Source organism: Hyperolius riggenbachi, chromosome 7, assembly GCF_040937935.1.
Source record: "Hyperolius riggenbachi isolate aHypRig1 chromosome 7, aHypRig1.pri, whole genome shotgun sequence".
Taxonomy (NCBI): Eukaryota; Metazoa; Chordata; class Amphibia; order Anura; family Hyperoliidae; genus Hyperolius; species Hyperolius riggenbachi.
This window is the reverse complement of record NC_090652.1, coordinates 169,838,550-169,856,936: the sequence shown is the minus strand read 5'-3', so window position 1 is coordinate 169,856,936 and position 18,387 is coordinate 169,838,550. Positions and strand designations below refer to the sequence as shown.

The window sequence follows — 18,387 nt, the reverse complement described above, 5'->3', positions numbered from 1 at the left end:
AACTGCCTTTTTGTCCCAAAGGGAAAACAGAACCTGTAAATTTAAAGTACACCTTAATACCCCTCTCCCCCCCCCCCCCCCCCCCCCCAAAAAAAAAAAAAAAGATAAGCAGGAAACTGATTATACAGCAGTCCAGATTAACTTTACATACCTAACAGGTGGTGGAGGTTGCCAGTATATTATAAAAATAAATTATAAACAGTAACATGGAGTAAAATGGCTGATAAATCCAAAAGGCTTTCTTGGAGTAGGGAGCACAAGACAATAAACATGAGTATATACAGAACCTGTATAACATTTTGATAGTTATTTTCCATGATCCTGACATGACAGAAAGTGCCCCTAGGGAGTATTTCCCTCAGAAGGGGGAAGCCTCTGGATCCTAAAGAGGCTTCCCTCAGCCTCCCCCTTCAGCGCCTTCCAGCGGTGGGACTCCCCTAAAAGTCCAGCAACAAGGGCTTGTCAGCACTGCGCGCAGGCGCACTAGTAGCTTTCCGCTTGGGCTTTGGTGAAAATGGCAGAGCCCAATCATGTCCACTCTACTGCATGGTCGCGAGCTGCACTGGCTTGCTGATAAGGATGGGGAAGCCTGAGGATGGAGAATCCAGAGGATTTCCCCTCCTAAGGTAAGCATCAGCTTTTTTAATTAAATCAAGTCACAGATTCTCTTAAATACATTTTGAGGTGTGGATTTGTAATTCCCATTAGTTCAATAAGAAAAGTTTGTCATATTGTTAATTGGTATTAAGCAGTGTCTTTCAATCAAGGCCAAGTTCACAGTATTAGTTGGGGAGTGCTAGGGGTGTTCTTCTGTCATCAAATGTTTTTCAGTTGCATCCAACATTTGCTCAATGTTTTTCGCGGCTCCAATGGAAGTCTATTACAATGCTCAACAACATTCAAGGAGAGCAAAATGGCCATCAGATGTGCAGGTTAACATTGGTATTAGCACTACAAATAAAATCAATTTAAAAATACACAAATTAAAACATATTTTAAATTAAATCCACAGTATTCTTACCGAATTTGGAGTAGAAGTAACATTCTGGCATTTTGGTCATGTCATACTCATGCAGGAACTCACACTGATCACCTTTCTTACAAAGTCCTCGTAACCAGTGTTTGCAGACCACTGTCTTCTCTCCACTTATATGTCGAAAAGGACACATACCCCCTGCAACAAAAAACACCAAGTTGGTGATTGAATATCATAAAAAGCAATTAAGTAATAAAAAAATTCAACAGTACACAATAAACACTTCCTATTACCTTTGACACATGCAGATTTCAAAAAGAACTCACAGACAGCAGCCCCTGATTCTGTAAAGGGGAAAAGAAAATCCAATCATTATGCCAACGTTGCTCTCAAGTACAATAAGCATGATCTATGTACTTGCATGATGTTTACTTCAATAACAACTTTATAGGGGGAAAAAAAAACACCTTAGCAAACAGCTGGAAACTGGCATCATCAAACATATGGTAGCAAAATGTAGAAAATGTATATAAATGCAGCAAAAATCTACATAGCATTTTTACATAAGTGCACATTCTACAAGGTGCAGCAGTTTACATTTTTTTTCAGCACGTTGCAAATACATCTCCACTTGGCATGAAAAGAATAGTGGTATATCTTTTCTTATAGTAAAGTTTCAGTTCTTCCCTCACAAATTCTGAATCCTGTCAAACTAAAAAAAAACGTACTTATTCAAATTATTCCCTCATCGAGATTGTCCAAAAAATTGGAATTGAGGCAAATTTTACAAGCTTGCTAGCTTGAAATGTACTAATAAAATGCAGCTGCGGTTTCATTCCAAATAGTCCATTTTCATACTGCATAAGCTTTGTATAAAAATTAGCATAAAATCTGCTGATTTGGGGGATCTGGGAATCCTGTGGTGGTGCTTCTTTCTTTTAGCAGGTGCCTAGTACACACCATACAATTTTCTGTAATGCTGGGGATACACGGTACGTTTCTGTACCGTGTATCAACCAGCTGATCATATTCAGCTGTCCCGATCAAGCCGCTCGACTCCCGTCCGCTCAATCCCCGCCCGAGGACAATGGCAGGGAATTGAGCGCTGATAAGGAAGCGCCGGCTGGGCCGAGCGGCAATCGATCCGCGTGCACGAGCGAGGGCAGCTGGGGTCTATCCGGAGGCTAATCGGCCGCCGGATCGACCCGTGTATTCCCACCATTAGAATTTCTGCAGAGACTGGTCATTATCTCTGGTGCATTGTCTTCTGGTTATCTCCTGCTGAGTAGAACATTGTCTAATTACTAGGCAGATTGTCTAATTACTAGGCAGATAGATGGTTAGATAGATCATTTCCAACATGTTGGAAATGATCTATCTGGCAGGATCAGTCAAAACCAGCCTTATCAGCCTGCCGACAGACTGTACACAGTGGCAAACTGTTGTCAGAATGGCCGCCCCGTGGGCGGGTTTGACGACCCATCGTTTGAAGAAATCCGGAGTGTGTACGTAGCTTAACAGAAAATCTAATGCTGGGCATACAAAGCTTGATTTTGCCGCTCAATCGTTTCGCAGCTCGATTCCGCAGTCAATTCTCTTATCTTCCAGGGCTGTGGAGTCGGTCCAAAAATCCACCGACTCCGACTCCTCAGTTTAGGATTCCACCGACTCCGACTCCTCTAATTTGCATATTACAATTTTGTTGATTAAAAGTATGTAACATGAAATTCGTCTCTTAACTGCCAACGCTTAGGAATTTTACATAGTTACATAGTTATTTTGGTTGAAAAAAGACATATGTCCATCGAGTTCAACCAGTACAAGACAACTGAAGTGAGAAGAATATGGAGACTGCCATATGTATTCCCTTTAGGCTAAAACTAGTCCTTGGTAAGAGTACTTGTAAAAGGTACAAACCGGAACAAAGAACATCTATCAGGCCCTAGGCAATGTAACTGTGGGTACATGTAAGAATGATGTGCAGGTACTCTGCAGGGGAATGAGGAGATTGTAAACAGACAACACCTCTGTGTTCAATGTGCACAGCATTCTCAGTGGATTCCCTGCAGCTCTGTGGGGAGTGCATATGTAGAGTATAGTACTACTGTGTAACAAAGTAAACCTGAGACTGATGAAATTAAAGTTTTACACATACCTGGGGCTTCCTCCAGCCGCCTTCAGAATAATCAGTCCCTCGTTGTCCTCCTCCACCACCTGGATCTTCTGCTATGAGTCCAGGTACTTGAGCCAGTCGGGCGTAGTGTGCATGCACACACTACGCCGCCAGGAGCATACTACACCTGCGCAGCACTATTGCGCAGGTGCAGAATGTTCCTGGCTGTGGGAGCGGCATGCGGCCGGACAGCGCTGACTGGCTGAATTACCAGGACTCATAGCAGAAGATCTGGGTGGTGGAGGACAGCGAGGGACTGATTAGCCTGAAGGGGGCTGGAGGAAGCCCCAGGTATGTATAAAACTTTACTTTTCATCCGTCTCAGGTACCCTTTAATTTGCAGTCACTAAACCAAATTTAACATATCAAATTATTTCATTTCATCAGCAAAGGGAGTGCATACATTTGCATAAATCAGCATCAATGCAGAATTATTTCCATCTCATTGACCATCTCTATTAGTGACACAGCTACACATCAGGCTTTATTCTTACAGCATAGATGTTATTTAGTATATATAAGAGATTCCTGTGTACACATCATATATACAGTCAAATCAGATATGTATATCTGACCTTAAAAATACGGGGACTGCTTTATTGAAGCAGCACAAGTAACTAATTTTGATTGGTTTATTTCATTTTTGTGGACTAAGCACAGCTATTACTGTATATATACATTATTTTTAATGACTATTATCTGAGAAATAGAACATTTTATCATATTTTCTATTTTAATTACAGTTACAAATTCATTAGGAGTCGGAGTCGGTGCATTTTTTCCCGACTCCGACTCCAGGCACCCAAAATTGCCCGACTCCACGACTCCGACTCCACAGCCCTGTTATCTTCCTCTCAATTTTATCTTTTTCCATTCACTTCAATCTGGAATCGAGCGGTGAAACGATCGGACAGGAGATCAGACGTATCGGAAATGATCTATCGAGCCATCTTAATGGCTCAAAATCGAGCCGTGTATACCCAGCATAACAGAAAATTGTATGGTGTGTACCTAGAAATAGTTTCACCACTGTCCACCACCTCGCTAATTCTACCACCTCCCATGGCCCCTATGTAAGAGGTGTGTTGAGTAGCAACTTGGATACAGCTCTGTCCCGCCTCCTGATTTGCTAAGCAGGGGAACTTGGACAAGACTCCACCCCCCAGAAGACAGTATGGCTCAGAATACTTGGCTGAAGTTCAGGCTCATGTTTTTTCAATCCATATTGTATGGAACATATCATTTGGAATGCACATAAACCATTATCTGGCTGTCTGGGCTTGAAAAAAATGATCTTCCCATACCAGAGATGGATGCTGCTGGCCTGAGAGAACAGCAGGTCTGTGAGCTATCCAAATGCCCCCCCCCCCCCCCCCCCCCCCTTATCTTTATTGATGTGAGAAATTCAGGGAGGACCTGTGAAGGGGCACAAACTAGTCTTTCCCTGTGAGAACAGAGCCAATCACCTGACCTTGGTAATGAGAGAGTGCCTGATCACTTGACCTTACCCCCCCCCCATTTACCTTCCCGTTATATTGAGAGATTTATGCTGGGAATGCACGGTGCAATTTCCCATCCGATCGACGGGTAAATGGACAGAAAGTTATACCGTGTGTACATGTCCAAATTGCTCCCAATCGATAAAGGGATACATTTTTCGATAACTTTGCAAAATCTATCCCTTCCTCAGAAACAGATCGGACATGTTGTAAATAATTACCCGATTCCCGTTGATCGGACGGGAAATTGCAATATTCTTCCCAGCGTATCGCTTTATGGCCAGTACTGCAGTATTATGTTCCTGCTCAGTGTGTAATGAAAGATGTTAACGAACACACACCTTAAGCTGGGTACACATGAGCTACATTTGTAGCTGTCGCTAGCACACGGGAGCGTGTGCGCGACAGCTCGGCGACAAAGTCCCTCTACATCCACACGGCAGCAGAGGGATTAGCGATGAGACGGAAGCTGTCGCCGAGGTTTCTCCCCCCCGCTGGAAGCTCTGTGTGGGTTGCTGACGCTAGTCCGCATACACATGCGGACTAGCGACAAAGTTGCGGTGACAGCTGTAGCCGGCGATTGAACAGGTCAATCGCCAGGCGACGGTTCGGGACGCGCGCGTCATACACACGGGCGACCTGTCACCGCAACACGTGCGTGCCACGTGGTTGCGGCGACAGCAGTACCCCGTGTGTATGAGGCTTAATGGTTTTTTGCATGCAACTAGATATGGAGATTGCACAGGATGGGTTAAAGGTTTTATTACACACCAAGAAGAAAGCTCTGCTGAGCTGTTGCTGCACTGTTGGCCACAAAGAGAATCTCTCAACAGCAGAGAAAGGCAGATAGTGTCAAATAAACAGGTTCTGTGCTGAGGAAGCAATGCCCACTCCCCTGGCAGCTGCATGTTTTCTGAAGTGATCCCTGAGTCACATTTTTGTTCACTTTTTCAAAAGTGGATTTCATTAGAATGGCACTATTCTATTCACTATTACTAATGATGAAACATCCAGGAGGATAAACTAGGTCTTTAAATGTTTCTCTTGCTTAATTACCAATTATCAGCAGTGCTGTAAGCATAAAGAATGTTACACCATTTGAAAAAACTGAAGAGACGCAGTAACAGAACCATAGTGTCCCCGTGGAATTCGAGTTAAAAGGTTTTTGTTACCATTTTTAAGACTAGTAGATGATAAATGTATCCTGAATTCCTGTCCTGGTCACATATGTGTGTGATTGAGAAATGTAAGCAAGAGGAAATTTCCAAATGGATATAATATATACTGGTATATGAAAGGACTGTTTTTAAGCTGGATTTTTTTTTGTTTTGTTTCTTGCATTACCCCTTCTTCCTGTCCACATCATAGCTAACAAATAGCAAACACGCCATGAAAGTCATCTTAAGATATGTTTAAATGTGTGAATTTTTGTAAAGGTAACTATTTTACTAAATGGTAAATAGAATATAGAACCAAGTTTCACATTTTTATTTTCAGTTTAAAGGGACCCTGAGCAGGTGCTAAAAATCAAAATGTCCACTTACCTGGGGCTTCATTCAGCCCACCGTAGGCCGCGAGGTCCCCTGGTGTCCTCCTGACTCCTGTCCCGGCTGGCGGCTCCGTTATTGTACGACTTCTGCCTGAAGTCATCAGGGCTGCTTCCCGCATGGCTGAATTCCATCATCACGCAGGGCAGCGTGATGCCAGATATCAGCAAAGCGGGAAGCAGCCCTGGCGATTTCAGGCAGAAGTCGTACAATAACAGAGCCGCCAGCCGGGACAGGAGCCCTTGCAGCCTATGGTGGGCTGGAGGAAGCCCCAGGTAAGTGGAAATTTTGATTTTAGCAAGTGTTCAGGGCCCCTTTAAGGGTTTAATTTTTAGGATTTAAATCTTAACAGCCATGACAAATCTTTGTTGAGCTGCAAAACAAACAGAAATATTGACCCCTTGAACATTTTAGTGCTAAAACTTTACCAGCAGCCCTTTGTCAAATCAGATAAAACTCCTTTGGCATTTTTTTTTTTTTACTTTTCAGGAAACTGGACTAAATTTAACAAGCTTATCTGCATAATTTTTATTTGTTTTATTTCTGTTGCATTACACGTGTGGCCTTGGCCCACTTAATAGCTCTTTAACCACTTGAGGACCCACCCTTTACCTCCCCTTAAGGACCAGCGCTGTTTGTTGGGATCTGTGCTGGGTGGGCTCTGCAGCCCCCAGCACAGATCAGGGTGCACGCAGAGCGATCAGATCGCCCCCCCTTTTTTCCCCCCCTATGGGGATAATGTGCAGGGGGGGTCTGATCGCGTCTGCGTGCAGGCATGTTGCGGGGGGGGGCACCTCAAAGCCCCCCTCCGCGGCAACATTCTCCCCCTCCCTCTCCTACCTCCCTTCCCCGGAGATCCGGGCTGCACAGGACGCTATCCGTCCTGTGCAGCCAGTGACAGGACGTCCCGTCACATGGCGGCGATCCCCGGCCGCTGATTGGCCGGGGATCGCCGATCTGCCTTACAGCGCTGCTGCGCAGCAGCGCCGTACAATGTAAACAAAGCGGATTATTTCCGCTTGTGTTTACATTTAGCCTGCGAGCCGCCATCGGCGGCCCGCAGGCTATTCACGGAGCCCCCCGCCGTGAGTTGACAGGAAGCAGCCGCTCGCGCGAGCGGCTACTTCCTGATTAATCAGCCTGCAGCTGGCGACGCAGAACTGCGTCGCTGGTCCTGCAGCTGCCACTTTGCCGACGCACGGTATAAGCGTGCGGTCGGCAAGTGGTTAAAGTGTAACTGTCAGGCATAAAATCAATCAAAAAGGTGAAGTGAGGAGCACCTTGGAACGCTGAGGTGTGCCACGACCCCGTCCCAGTGTCTCTTGGGACCACTGTAATCCAAGATATAGAAGGGTCGGCACCACCAAGTTGTAGTTATAGCTCTTTATTCAGCAGTAACAGACGCTGTTTCGGGCTAAACAGCCCTTTATCAAACCGCGGTTTGATAAAGGGCTGTTTAGCCCGAAACAGCGTCTGTTACTGCTGAATAAAGAGCTATAGCTACAACTTGGTGGTGCCGACCCTTCTATATCTAGGCATAAAATCAAAACTTAATTCTTTATTTTCATCTGGTAAACTAGTAATAAGGATGTTAACCAGGCAATCCAAAAGTTAAAATCACTCTCTCTCTCTTTTCCCAAAAAAAATAAAATAAAAAAATTCATTCCCCAGTTTCCCTGGCTCTTATTTGGTACATCTGCCGCACAAAGGAAATTGAAGGGCATGCTCAGTTTTCTTTTTTCTTCTTTACTTTCCCCTTAGTCATAACTAATGCAGCCTGATTGGCTGAAGCCTCTTTCCCTCACGTTTCCCCCTCCCATGTCTCTGTTCTTCTCTGATTGGCCAATGTTTCTCATGCTGAGAAAATCAGCTTCTGAAATGAAATCTAATCCACACAAATAAACCAGCTCTGCAGTCACACAATGACAATGCACTTTCTACTGCAGAGCTAGGTGGGAGTGTCTGAAGACTGGGAGGAGGGCAGGCAATGATCCACAGACATAGTAAGGGAGAAAATGATGTCCGGATTGTCTTCAAGATAGACAGTCTACTATAGTCTTTACTATTATATAGTCTTTACTATAGAAAAATTACTAAAGTAAAAATGTGGACAGCACAGTACATATGTACAGCAAGTATTTATCTACTTATATATGTGTGTTTTTCTGAGATAGTATGGCTGACAGCTCATCTTTAAGCTTCATATCATTTACCGGTATATGCCGAAATAGTCAAAGAGAGGCTAATGATTCTGAATTGCATGCAAATATAATGCTAACAGTATGCAGCTTTGAAATGTTGTACTTCCTGATGATTCTGACTGATCCAATACCAAGCGGCATACAATTTGCATGTAAGTAGTAAATTATTTGCATCTCACTAACCGTCATGGTACTTGTATATAGATAATATACAAATATATCTATTTTAACAGCTCATTCCCCTCTGTTTAAAGGACAACTATCAATAAACACAAATTTTTCCCTTATATATTCTATATTAGAGTATTTCAATACTCTACATTTGGGCAAACATTACCATTAAGGCTCTTTATTTCTTAACACAACTCTCTCTCTGCTTTAAAAGACACCAGAGCCGAAAGGCTCTGGTAAGAACTGAAGCTGTACTGGGTAGGGGGGGGCAATAATCAAATACTCACTGCGCCTCCCGTTCACCTCCGTCCCTCGGCCGTTCTTCTCCGGTCAGTCCCGTTCTCCTGGGCGACTTCAAACCCAGACATACTGTGCCTAATATGTCCGTTCAGCTCCCCTGTGGCCGCATAGTGACTTCACACAGGACAGGAGCGCGCTTGCGCCTGTCCTGTGACATCACTCGGAGCAGCTACAGGGTAGCAGGACTGACATACTGTACATGCGAGGCGCCGTATGTCCGGGTTTGGAGAACGGGATTGATCGGCTCTGGTATCCTTCAAAGCGGATCTGAGATGAAAAACTATAACAAGTAACTGGTCTATATATATCTTATCTAAAGTTTAGTTTACACAGCATATTTTTGCTGCAAACAGCTTTAACCTGCCTGGCGTTCTATTAAGATCGCCAGGCAGGCTGCGGGAGGGTTTTTTTTTTTAATAAAAAAAAAAAATATTTGCATGAAAGCCCACTAGAGGGCGCTCCGGAGGCGTTCTTCCGATCGCCTCCGGCGCCCAGAATAAACAAGGAAGGCCGCAATGAGCGGCCTTCCTTGTTTTGCTTACATCGTCGCCATAGCGACGAGCGGAGTGACGTCATCGACGTCAGCCGCCTCCGATCCAGCCCTTAGCGCTGGCCGGAACTTTTTGTTCCGGCTACGCTGGGCTCAGGCGGCTGGGGGGACCCTCTTTCGCCGCTGCTCGCGGCGGCGATCAGGCAGCACACGCGGCTGGCAAAGTGCCGGCTGCGTGTGCTGCTTTTTATTTGAGCCAAATCGGCCCAGCAGGGCCTGAGCGGCAGGCTCCGGCGGTACTGGACGAGCTGAGCTCGTCCAGACCGCCCAGCAGGTTAAAAGTTTATGCTTATTCATTCCTGTGATACAATGAGAGCAGTCATGTTCTGCATGTCACATTGCTACAGGCTGAGGGCTGGAGATGCTATCAGCTTGCCTGTGTGTAAATTCAGTCCCCTCTCCTCCTCCCCTCTGCCTCTGAAATCAATGGCTAGTAACCTATTCCTGCCCAGACTGAGCTCCCATAAGCCCTTGCTACAGTGCCAATGCACAAAAGGAGCTGTGGGCGAGGCTTGTTTAGTTTATAGGGAATTAGAGTATTAAAACATAACAAAAAAGTATTTGTCTTGAGGAATGCCATATAAACCATATGAAAGGAACAGTATTATGCAAGGAGTAAAAGTTTATCTCGGATCCAATTTAAAGTCATCCTGCACTCCTCACACAGCTCACAAAGTGTCTGAACCATTTCCTGCATGGGGGGGGGGGGGGGGGGGGGGGGGGTGTTTGCTACCAATGACTCATTGTATACTCCAATTATCACAATTTACTGTTGTGGGAAATGAATAGAGCATGCAGGAAAGTCCAAAGAGGAGGCAGACAAGCTGCTCAGAAGAGGTAACAGGTAGGCTATAATATAAAACGAGCAGTCAAGGAGAAATGTACACACCACTCCTGACTGGCTGCTTGTGATGTTATACTTCTTTGCAGCATGTCATGTAACTTCCAAAGCTCTTTCTGCTCTGTGCTGAGAGGGGGAGACACACCGATGATACCTTTGTGAACAGTCAGAAAAGTGAAGACAGTAAAACATGCTTTGCTGGAAACGTAACCCCTTACCACCACCTAAATAAGATTATTTCTGCAAAGTGATTGCTAGAGTTTACGCTGAGAAGTTGATAGCAACCCCCTGTGCATGGAAAATGGTCCAGTCGTGCAGGCCCAATCATTTTCTTTATCTGTAAATGTTGGGATGATTTTACAGCAGAAAGGCAGAGCTGTGGGAAGAAATAAATTGTTCCTAGTACTTGTTGTAATGTGTATCCTAAAATACAACATTTTTTTTTTAAGTTATTTTATTGACAGTTGTGTTTTGAGTGCTATCCCCTTTCTTATGTCTTCTCACTGTCTTAAACTCAATGGGCTGAATTCACAATGCATTACAGCATTCGGTAATGCAGAAAACGGCTGTTTTTTTACAGCTGTTACCACATTGCCAATTAATAATTATTGTCCATTCACACAACAACAGAAAATGTTGCCACTCAAGTACCAAACTGGTTTCTTGTTTTGGCGAATGTTGTAAACTTTGTGAATGAACAATAAACATATTTGCCACACTAGTTGGTAAGTTAACTTTTTCATGCTGTGGTGAATTGCTGCTTGAAAAAGCAATTGGAAAAATTAGTGGTTTTCTGCATTACCGAATGCGGTAATGGTTTGTGAATTAAGCCCAATATCTACAAAACATTAACTACAAACTTATCACTTTCTAATTCAGCTTCCCTTCCTGACATATTTCATCAATAACACTTCAGTTATATTAGTCCCTCAAACTTACGGTAGTTCTTAAAGCTGAGGTGAACTATGCAATTTCTCATTTGTTTGTCGGGTAATCTGATGGGAAGTTGTGTTATCGTGTGTACATGTCCGAACTTCTTCCTAATCGGTAAAGGGATCGAGTTTACGATTATAACTTTGCAAAACTGATCCCTTTATGGATCAGAAACAGATCAGACAAGTTGGAAATAATGACCCAATTCCAGTTGATTGGATTGGGGAAATTGCATTGTGTTCCCAGCATAAGCTTAGTACACACATTTTTTTTTTTGATTAAACAATCTGTTTATAGTATTCAAAATCTGTTGGCCCTCATACTACATGGAGGTGGTAAAAGTAATCAATGATTGGTCAATCAAAATCGATGTGTACGCACCCTAGAAGCAATATTTGACTGGGAACTCCCATTGAAACCTTCCAAGTTAAAGTGAACCTAAAGTTAATTTTAAAAAATGAGATTAACTCACCTGGGGCTTCCCTCAGCCCCCTGCAGCCGATCGGTGCCCTCGCAGCCCCGCTCCAATGGTCCAGGACCCGCCGGCAAACACTTCCGGTTTGGCTGTCACTGGCCGACAGGCATGGGAACGCGAGCGATTCTTCGCGTTCCCAGCCTGTATATCACCCCCTATGCTGCTATTGCGGCAATTGGGGTGGACAATTGAAAGGAAATCATAATGTATCATCAAAAACTGAGTGGGAACAAGTTAATCGATAAAATTGTAGGCCACATCTCTTATATATTGCCTTGTTCTCCTACTCTGCATACATAGAAATGTACCATACCAGGCAACAAATGGCTCCATCTTCATGCTTCAGCTTGCTTGTCCATTTTATATTTAAATAGGCCTCATGTTCGCCATTCAACTGTAATTGGATCTGGAATTTCCATATATGCAAGTAAGTTCCATATCTGCCATTTAGTGCTTGAAATGTGTGTAATTTAACCGCTTCAGGACCAGCCGTAGTTAAAACTATATCGCACTTGTAGATGCCTAAGACTGATGCAGCGTAGTTTTAATGCAGCCCAATCCCGACACAATAGCATGTCCCAGCCTACACACAGTCTAAAAACAGCAGAGTTCTGTACCTTGGTCAGAAGCAGTATTCATTGGCTCCTTCCAACTGCTGTGAGCCAATCACAGTGATCAGGTAGTGTAAAAAAAAAAAGAAAAAAAAAAAAAAAGAAGAAGAGGGGGGAGCGGAGAGACTCTGGTCATTGAAGCGCACATGAAATGAGGCCATATAAAAAATGTATACATACCTGGGGCTTCCTTCAGCCCTCTCCAAGCTGACTGCTCCCACGTCGTCCTCTTCCGACTCCCCATTGGTCCGCAGCTTGCCCCAGAATATCCTCCAGTCGGGGGCCAGTCAGCGCAGGCGTGCTCCCGTTGTTGGGAGCATTCTGTGCCTGCGCAGTAGTACATGCGGGCACAGAATGCTCCCGGCGATGTCAATGCAGCGGGAGCCCGCACTCGGCCCTGGACGACTTTCTGGAGCCAAATGTGGACGAATGGGGAGTGGGAGGAGGACGGCGCAGAAGCAATTAGTCTGGAGAAAGCCCCAGGTACGTATATTGTTGTTTTAGCCCCATCTCAGGTTCCCTCTAAATAAAACCTGAGATGGGGTTTAATGGTGTATTTATACTTACCTGGAGGCTCCTCCAGTCCCATGAGGTACATGGGGTCCCTTGCCACCCTCTCTGTTCTCTTGTAATCTGGCCGGCCAAGCTTTGCTGCACCCCAACCGTGCTCGCACTCCCATCACTCTCCCACAGTTGGGTGTGTCCTGTGCAGTAGTATTGTGCAGACGCTGAGAGTACTGGAGGTGCGAGCATGGTCCGGCTGCACATGAGCAGACGCGCATGACTGGCCAGATTACAAGAGAATGGCAAAGAAGCCCACGCACCTCATGGTGCTGTAGGAAGCCCCAGGTAAGTATAAAAACACCATTAAATCCCATCTCAGGAACACTTTTTTTTTTTTTAAATCTCAGTTACACCTTAAATGGATCAGAGCCTGCCGTCTAAAATCTGAAGCCTTAACTCTTTCTGGCAATTAGTGCAAATACAGTTTCTCCCTGCTTGATGTATAATAAAGTAGCCCTTTCCACATCCTCCCCAGCATGTTTGTAAAAGCTATTTAAACCTCCTATCGCCTTGTTCTACCAGCAAGAAATAAAAAAAAAAAAAACATTTCTCACAACTGATTCATGAGAAGCTAATAAGTACGGCTTACATGCAAATTGTATTTTACCTGAGATTGGGCCAATCAAAACGGCAGGAAGTGCATTTTACTGGCCTAGTTCCAAGCTGTACATCATTTGCATAAAGTCTACATGCAAGCTGGAATTATTAGCATCTCACTAACTGGCCACCTTTAAAGCGGTATTGTCACCATAAAAATCTAATTTCAACAGCAACTGGTCTGAGTGTATTAAGTGATAAAGATGCTAATCCTGCATTCAAAACTTGAAAAACTTTTTCTGCTGTTATGGTTTGGAGTTATCACATACTTTATGAGCACTGGCCCTAGTGCCAAACAGTTGAATGCTGGGAGTTCTTTTTATCTATAATATATTCCTCTTCCATTTCCCTGCCTAGCTTTCTTATCTGAAACACCTCTGCTCACTTGTGTTTACAAGCAAGGCTGAGGTGACTCAGCGATTGGCGGATAAGAGTGTAGTTCCTAGTATACACCTCAGTGGGAGTGTCTGAAGACTCTGGGAGGAGGGCAGCTAATGAATACGCAATGAGCAAGAGAAGGAATGGGGGAAAACAAGAGTCAGGGAGGATATGGTGTCAGCATTAGCTTGGCAAGATGGTCACTGCCTAGAATAAAATTTTGTGCTTTTCCTTTATAAAATTCACAAGAATCAGTACGTGGATAGCACATATCTACTTATGTGTTTTTTATTTCTAGGTTAGCATGGGTGTCGCTTGTTCTTTAATAATCACACTGGAGAGAGTTCAGGAAAGATAGCGTTGACATTTTCATTCGTTATACAGCTTATATAGTTATATCACTGAGTGTCCCTCAGAGAAGGCCACAATCTAGTAGTCCCTTCCATAGTTCTGGTCTTATGTTCCAGTCGTAGACACATTCAGTTTTGATTGGCCAATTTTACCACCTCCATGTAGTATGAAGGCAAACACATTTTGAGTACTTACCAAACACACAAAAGGGAAATACTCACTCCCAAACAGTCCTCTGCTGCTTTATAAAGCCTGCAGGCTGCTTATAAGCCAATAAGAAGTGCACACACACGTTACACCTAGTCTGCAGTGATTAATAAAGCAGAAGCTGAGCAGGTCAGCCAATCGTTGGAGAGGGCTTCAGTTGCATATAGACAATGGCTATATGACCAGCAAGTGGCACCAGCGTGCAGGATATTCCCTCTCATCTGCCCCCCTATTACATTTTGAGTACTATGAACAGAATGTGCAGGTAAGCTCTTATATCACATGGCAGTGGTAAAATTGGCCTATGACTGGCCAACCAAACTTGGATGTTGGTACCAGGTTTATGGCCTATTCGGGGGGGGGAGGGGCACTGAACCTGTGAGTACATTTTTGGGATTTGGGAAGGAAACCCACACAAATAAGCAGATATTGTCCTGGATTTGAACCAGGGACCGTAGCAATGCAAATAGCAATCCACAACGCCCACCATGTTGCTATCTATTACACACAGAGTAAGGAGAAACGCAACAGAAATCGATGACTAGTCTCTGCAGAGCAGTAATGGTGTAGTTCTGCAAACAAAGAGAAAATCTGTGTAAACCCATAATGAGTTTTTCTAGATTTGGTTCATTGATCAAATCTGCTATCTATGTATTGCCCTAACATAACTGATCAGTACACTTTTCATCATTTTTTTTTGAAGTATTGCTCAAAGTTGTAATTGTACACATTGGACAATAAACATGTGAGAAAACGGGAAGATGAAATGTGGTGTTGGATCAATAACTGCACAGCATTCCACAGCACCAAGATCTAGCAACAATCAAATTAGCATGCAAGGAATTGATTTCCAATCAAGGAGAGATTGATAAGCTTGCCATATTGGGCCATAATCAACAAGTGTATGCTTAGCTGAAGAAGACTTGGTTCACAAATCAGTCCACATTGGAGAAATAAACAAATATGTTGATGTATAGGATCAGTCTCTGTTGCAGTGAGCAGAATGCACGGTTGAGCAGTACAGGGTAATTCCGGTCCCTGAACGAAAGTTGGACATGTCATACATAGTAAATGATATGTATGACATGTCCGATGCAAGGGGCACACCAGGGACATGGTTTATGTCATGGATTGTGACCGTGCATCTGTTTTCACTGCACATCCAATTAACCTATTAAACCTTTCCAATACTATGCTGGACTATGGCTGACATAGGCACTTTCCATTTCAGCACCAATGCCAGACATAGTCCATCATAGAAAACCATGGCTGCTTCTAGGGGAATTTTGCCCATCAAAATCTGGAACAGTGGCATCATCCCCTTAAGATCAAAGTATTGGACCCTTTGGGTCGCCGTTGCCCGGTATAGTCCGGCAAGGCATCAGCCTATGTGGATAAAGGTGTCTGACAAAGTCCAACACTTTGATCCCTTTAGTACCAAGCTGCGCAATCCTGCAATTACGCTGGCATGATGCAGTGGGAGCAAAGCTACAGCACACAAGCTGGCACCTGCCCCACCCCCTGCTGATGAGAGGTTGCCTCCTTACTCTGGTGCGAGGAGGTAGAAACCCATTCAGCGCTCTGTGGCACAGCACTCCCAAGTTCCTCCATGTCCTCCTGCACAAAAAAAGTGCTGGGGTGATGTGAATGATGTCAAAATTGGATTGCACAGCGTTTACTATCTTTATTAATCATCAGTTTCAGTCCATGATACAAAAACTTTGATCAACCATGACCACCTATACAGGGGAATAAGAGTGGGTAGGGAACCCAATTAACCTATTAAACCTATGTAAAGTAAGTCCTGATATCTAATACACAGCTTTATAGGGGGATGTATGATCCCCTACAAAAACTGGGACCAAAGTGCAAAACAATGATCAGTAACCAACAAGGCTCCATCTCTTCTAAAGGATTGCATAGCCCCTACAACGCTGCATATTGGACAACAGGACATACTTTAAACCAGGGAGACCTCAATTGTTTCTCCTTTCCGTATAAGTAATCAAGGTCACTTGACATTTTTATGTTTTTAACTATTTGAATCATGAGTTGGAGTTGATAATTAATAAAAAATGGTATAATTAATTTAGTGGTGCATCCATGTTGTGGGAATTTCTGTCATTTATGGTTCCACACTTAGGGCTGGTGCCCACCAAGAGCAATTCTGAGCATTTTTTTAAACCGCTTGCGGGGTGAAAAATGCTTGGCTAATGAATGTGAATGGGATGGTGCACACCAGAGCTGTTCATTTTTTTTCCCCCAAAGGCAAACTTGGGTCCTGCAGCATTTTTTAGATTTCTGAGGCGTTTCTGCCTCAAAGAATAGGAAAGTGGAAAGTCGCTCTGAAAAAAAATAAAAATAAATAAATCACTAGATCAGAGAGGTTTTCCAAGTGTTTTTGTTACAGAAGCTGTTTAGTTACAGCTTTACTTTAACAAATTATAAAATCTGCTACACAAAAACGCTACAAAAAAAAAAACACTAGGCATGTTTAGAAACTCTCTCTAAACATGCCTAGAATCGCTCTGAAAAACCTCTTCAAAAACCGCTAGCTTTGGCGGATCCGCTAGCAGTTTTCGGTGTGCACTGGCCCTAAGGCTACTTGCACACCAAGACGTTGCGTTAGGTGCTACGTTAAGGTCGCATAACGTGCACCTAACGCAAGGCCTGGCGCTCTTCGATGTGGACGTCAGAGTGAGCCGCGTTGTGCAGCTCTCTCTGGCGTCCGTGATGCGTACTCTTGGACGCATGCGGCATCACGTGGTCCCGCCAGCCAATCGCCGCACAGAGTGGCCGCACCAGGAAGTAAACACTGCACGTCACAACGTGCAGTGAATATTAATTAGCCATGTGCCTGGCCGCTCTCCGCTCCTCCCCAACATGACTGAGCATGTGCAAACAGTCTAACGCGGCTTAAGCCGCTGTAACGCTATAGTATGCTGCACTTTCGGAAGAACGTGCAGCATTACATGTAACGCAACGTGGGCAGTGTGAACAGCCCACTTGTGTTACATTGCTGTGCGTTGGGGGAGCGTTACAGGCTGCACTAACGTGCGCCTGTAACGTCCCTGTGTGTAAGCAGCCTAAGAGACTAACTAATGCCCCCTCTCTTCTCCTCTGCTTTCTGACCACCCCATATGAGTGATGATGGGATAGAAAGAGGCTTTGAAACAGCTCACTGGCAGCTGTTCAGGCAATCCAAGCATCTGACATTCACTTGGGCAGCCAGTTTTACCAACTTTAAGCAAAAACTTAAAGCAAACCTGAAGTGATAAAACTCACTTCAGGTTAAAGGATACCCCAACTGAAATGTGACATAATGAAATAGACATGTGTATGTACAGTGCCTAGCACACAGATAACTATGCTGTGTTCCTTTTTTTCTTTCTCTGCCTGAAAGAGTTAAATATCAGGTATGTAAGTGGCTGACTCAGTCCTGACTCAGACAGGAAGTGACTACAGCGTGACCCTCACTGATAAGAAATTCCCCTTTTTTACCTCTTTCTTGCTCTCAGAAGCCATTTTCTGCTAGGAACGTGTTTTATAGTTGGAATTTCTTATCAGTGAGGGTCACACTGTAGTCACTTCCTGTCTGAGTCAGGACTGAGTCAGCCACTTCCATACCTGATATTTAACTCTTTCAGGTAGAGAAAGAAAAAAAAGGAACACAGCATAGTTATCTGTGTGCTAGGCACTGTACATACACATGTCTATCTCATTATGTCACATTTCAGTTGTGGTATCCTTTAAATAATTTGCTAGTAGAGGGAAGGCTCTGGATAGTATAGAGCATACCCGTTCCTCTGTCCGGCACTTCGTCCCAACACTGTCCTCCAGTAAAGCTATTCGACCTGATGAAAAAGCTCTTCAGGACTAGTTATAAGAATAACTGCATTGCTATAGTGCATGCGTAAGTCTGAAATCACACATGCACAGTAGTGATGCACTCATCCTTGGAACTACTCCGGGATGCGAGTAGTTCCGAAAAACTATTCTGAGGAATAGCTTTA

At 44.1% G+C, this 18,387-nt stretch overlaps 1 protein-coding gene across 1 annotated transcript in view; it reads right to left on the bottom strand.

Annotated features, from left to right (window-relative positions):
* The window catches only part of CPSF4 (cleavage and polyadenylation specific factor 4), a 36,651-nt gene that overhangs the window by 16,158 nt on the left and 2,106 nt on the right, over nucleotides 1-18,387 (bottom strand). Inside the window, exons 2-3 of the mRNA XM_068244872.1 lie at nucleotides 1,270-1,320; nucleotides 1,022-1,174 (exon numbers count right to left, since the gene is read on the bottom strand). Coding sequence (XP_068100973.1) covers nucleotides 1,022-1,174; nucleotides 1,270-1,320 — 204 coding nt within the window. The remainder of the gene's footprint in view (nucleotides 1-1,021; nucleotides 1,175-1,269; nucleotides 1,321-18,387) is intronic.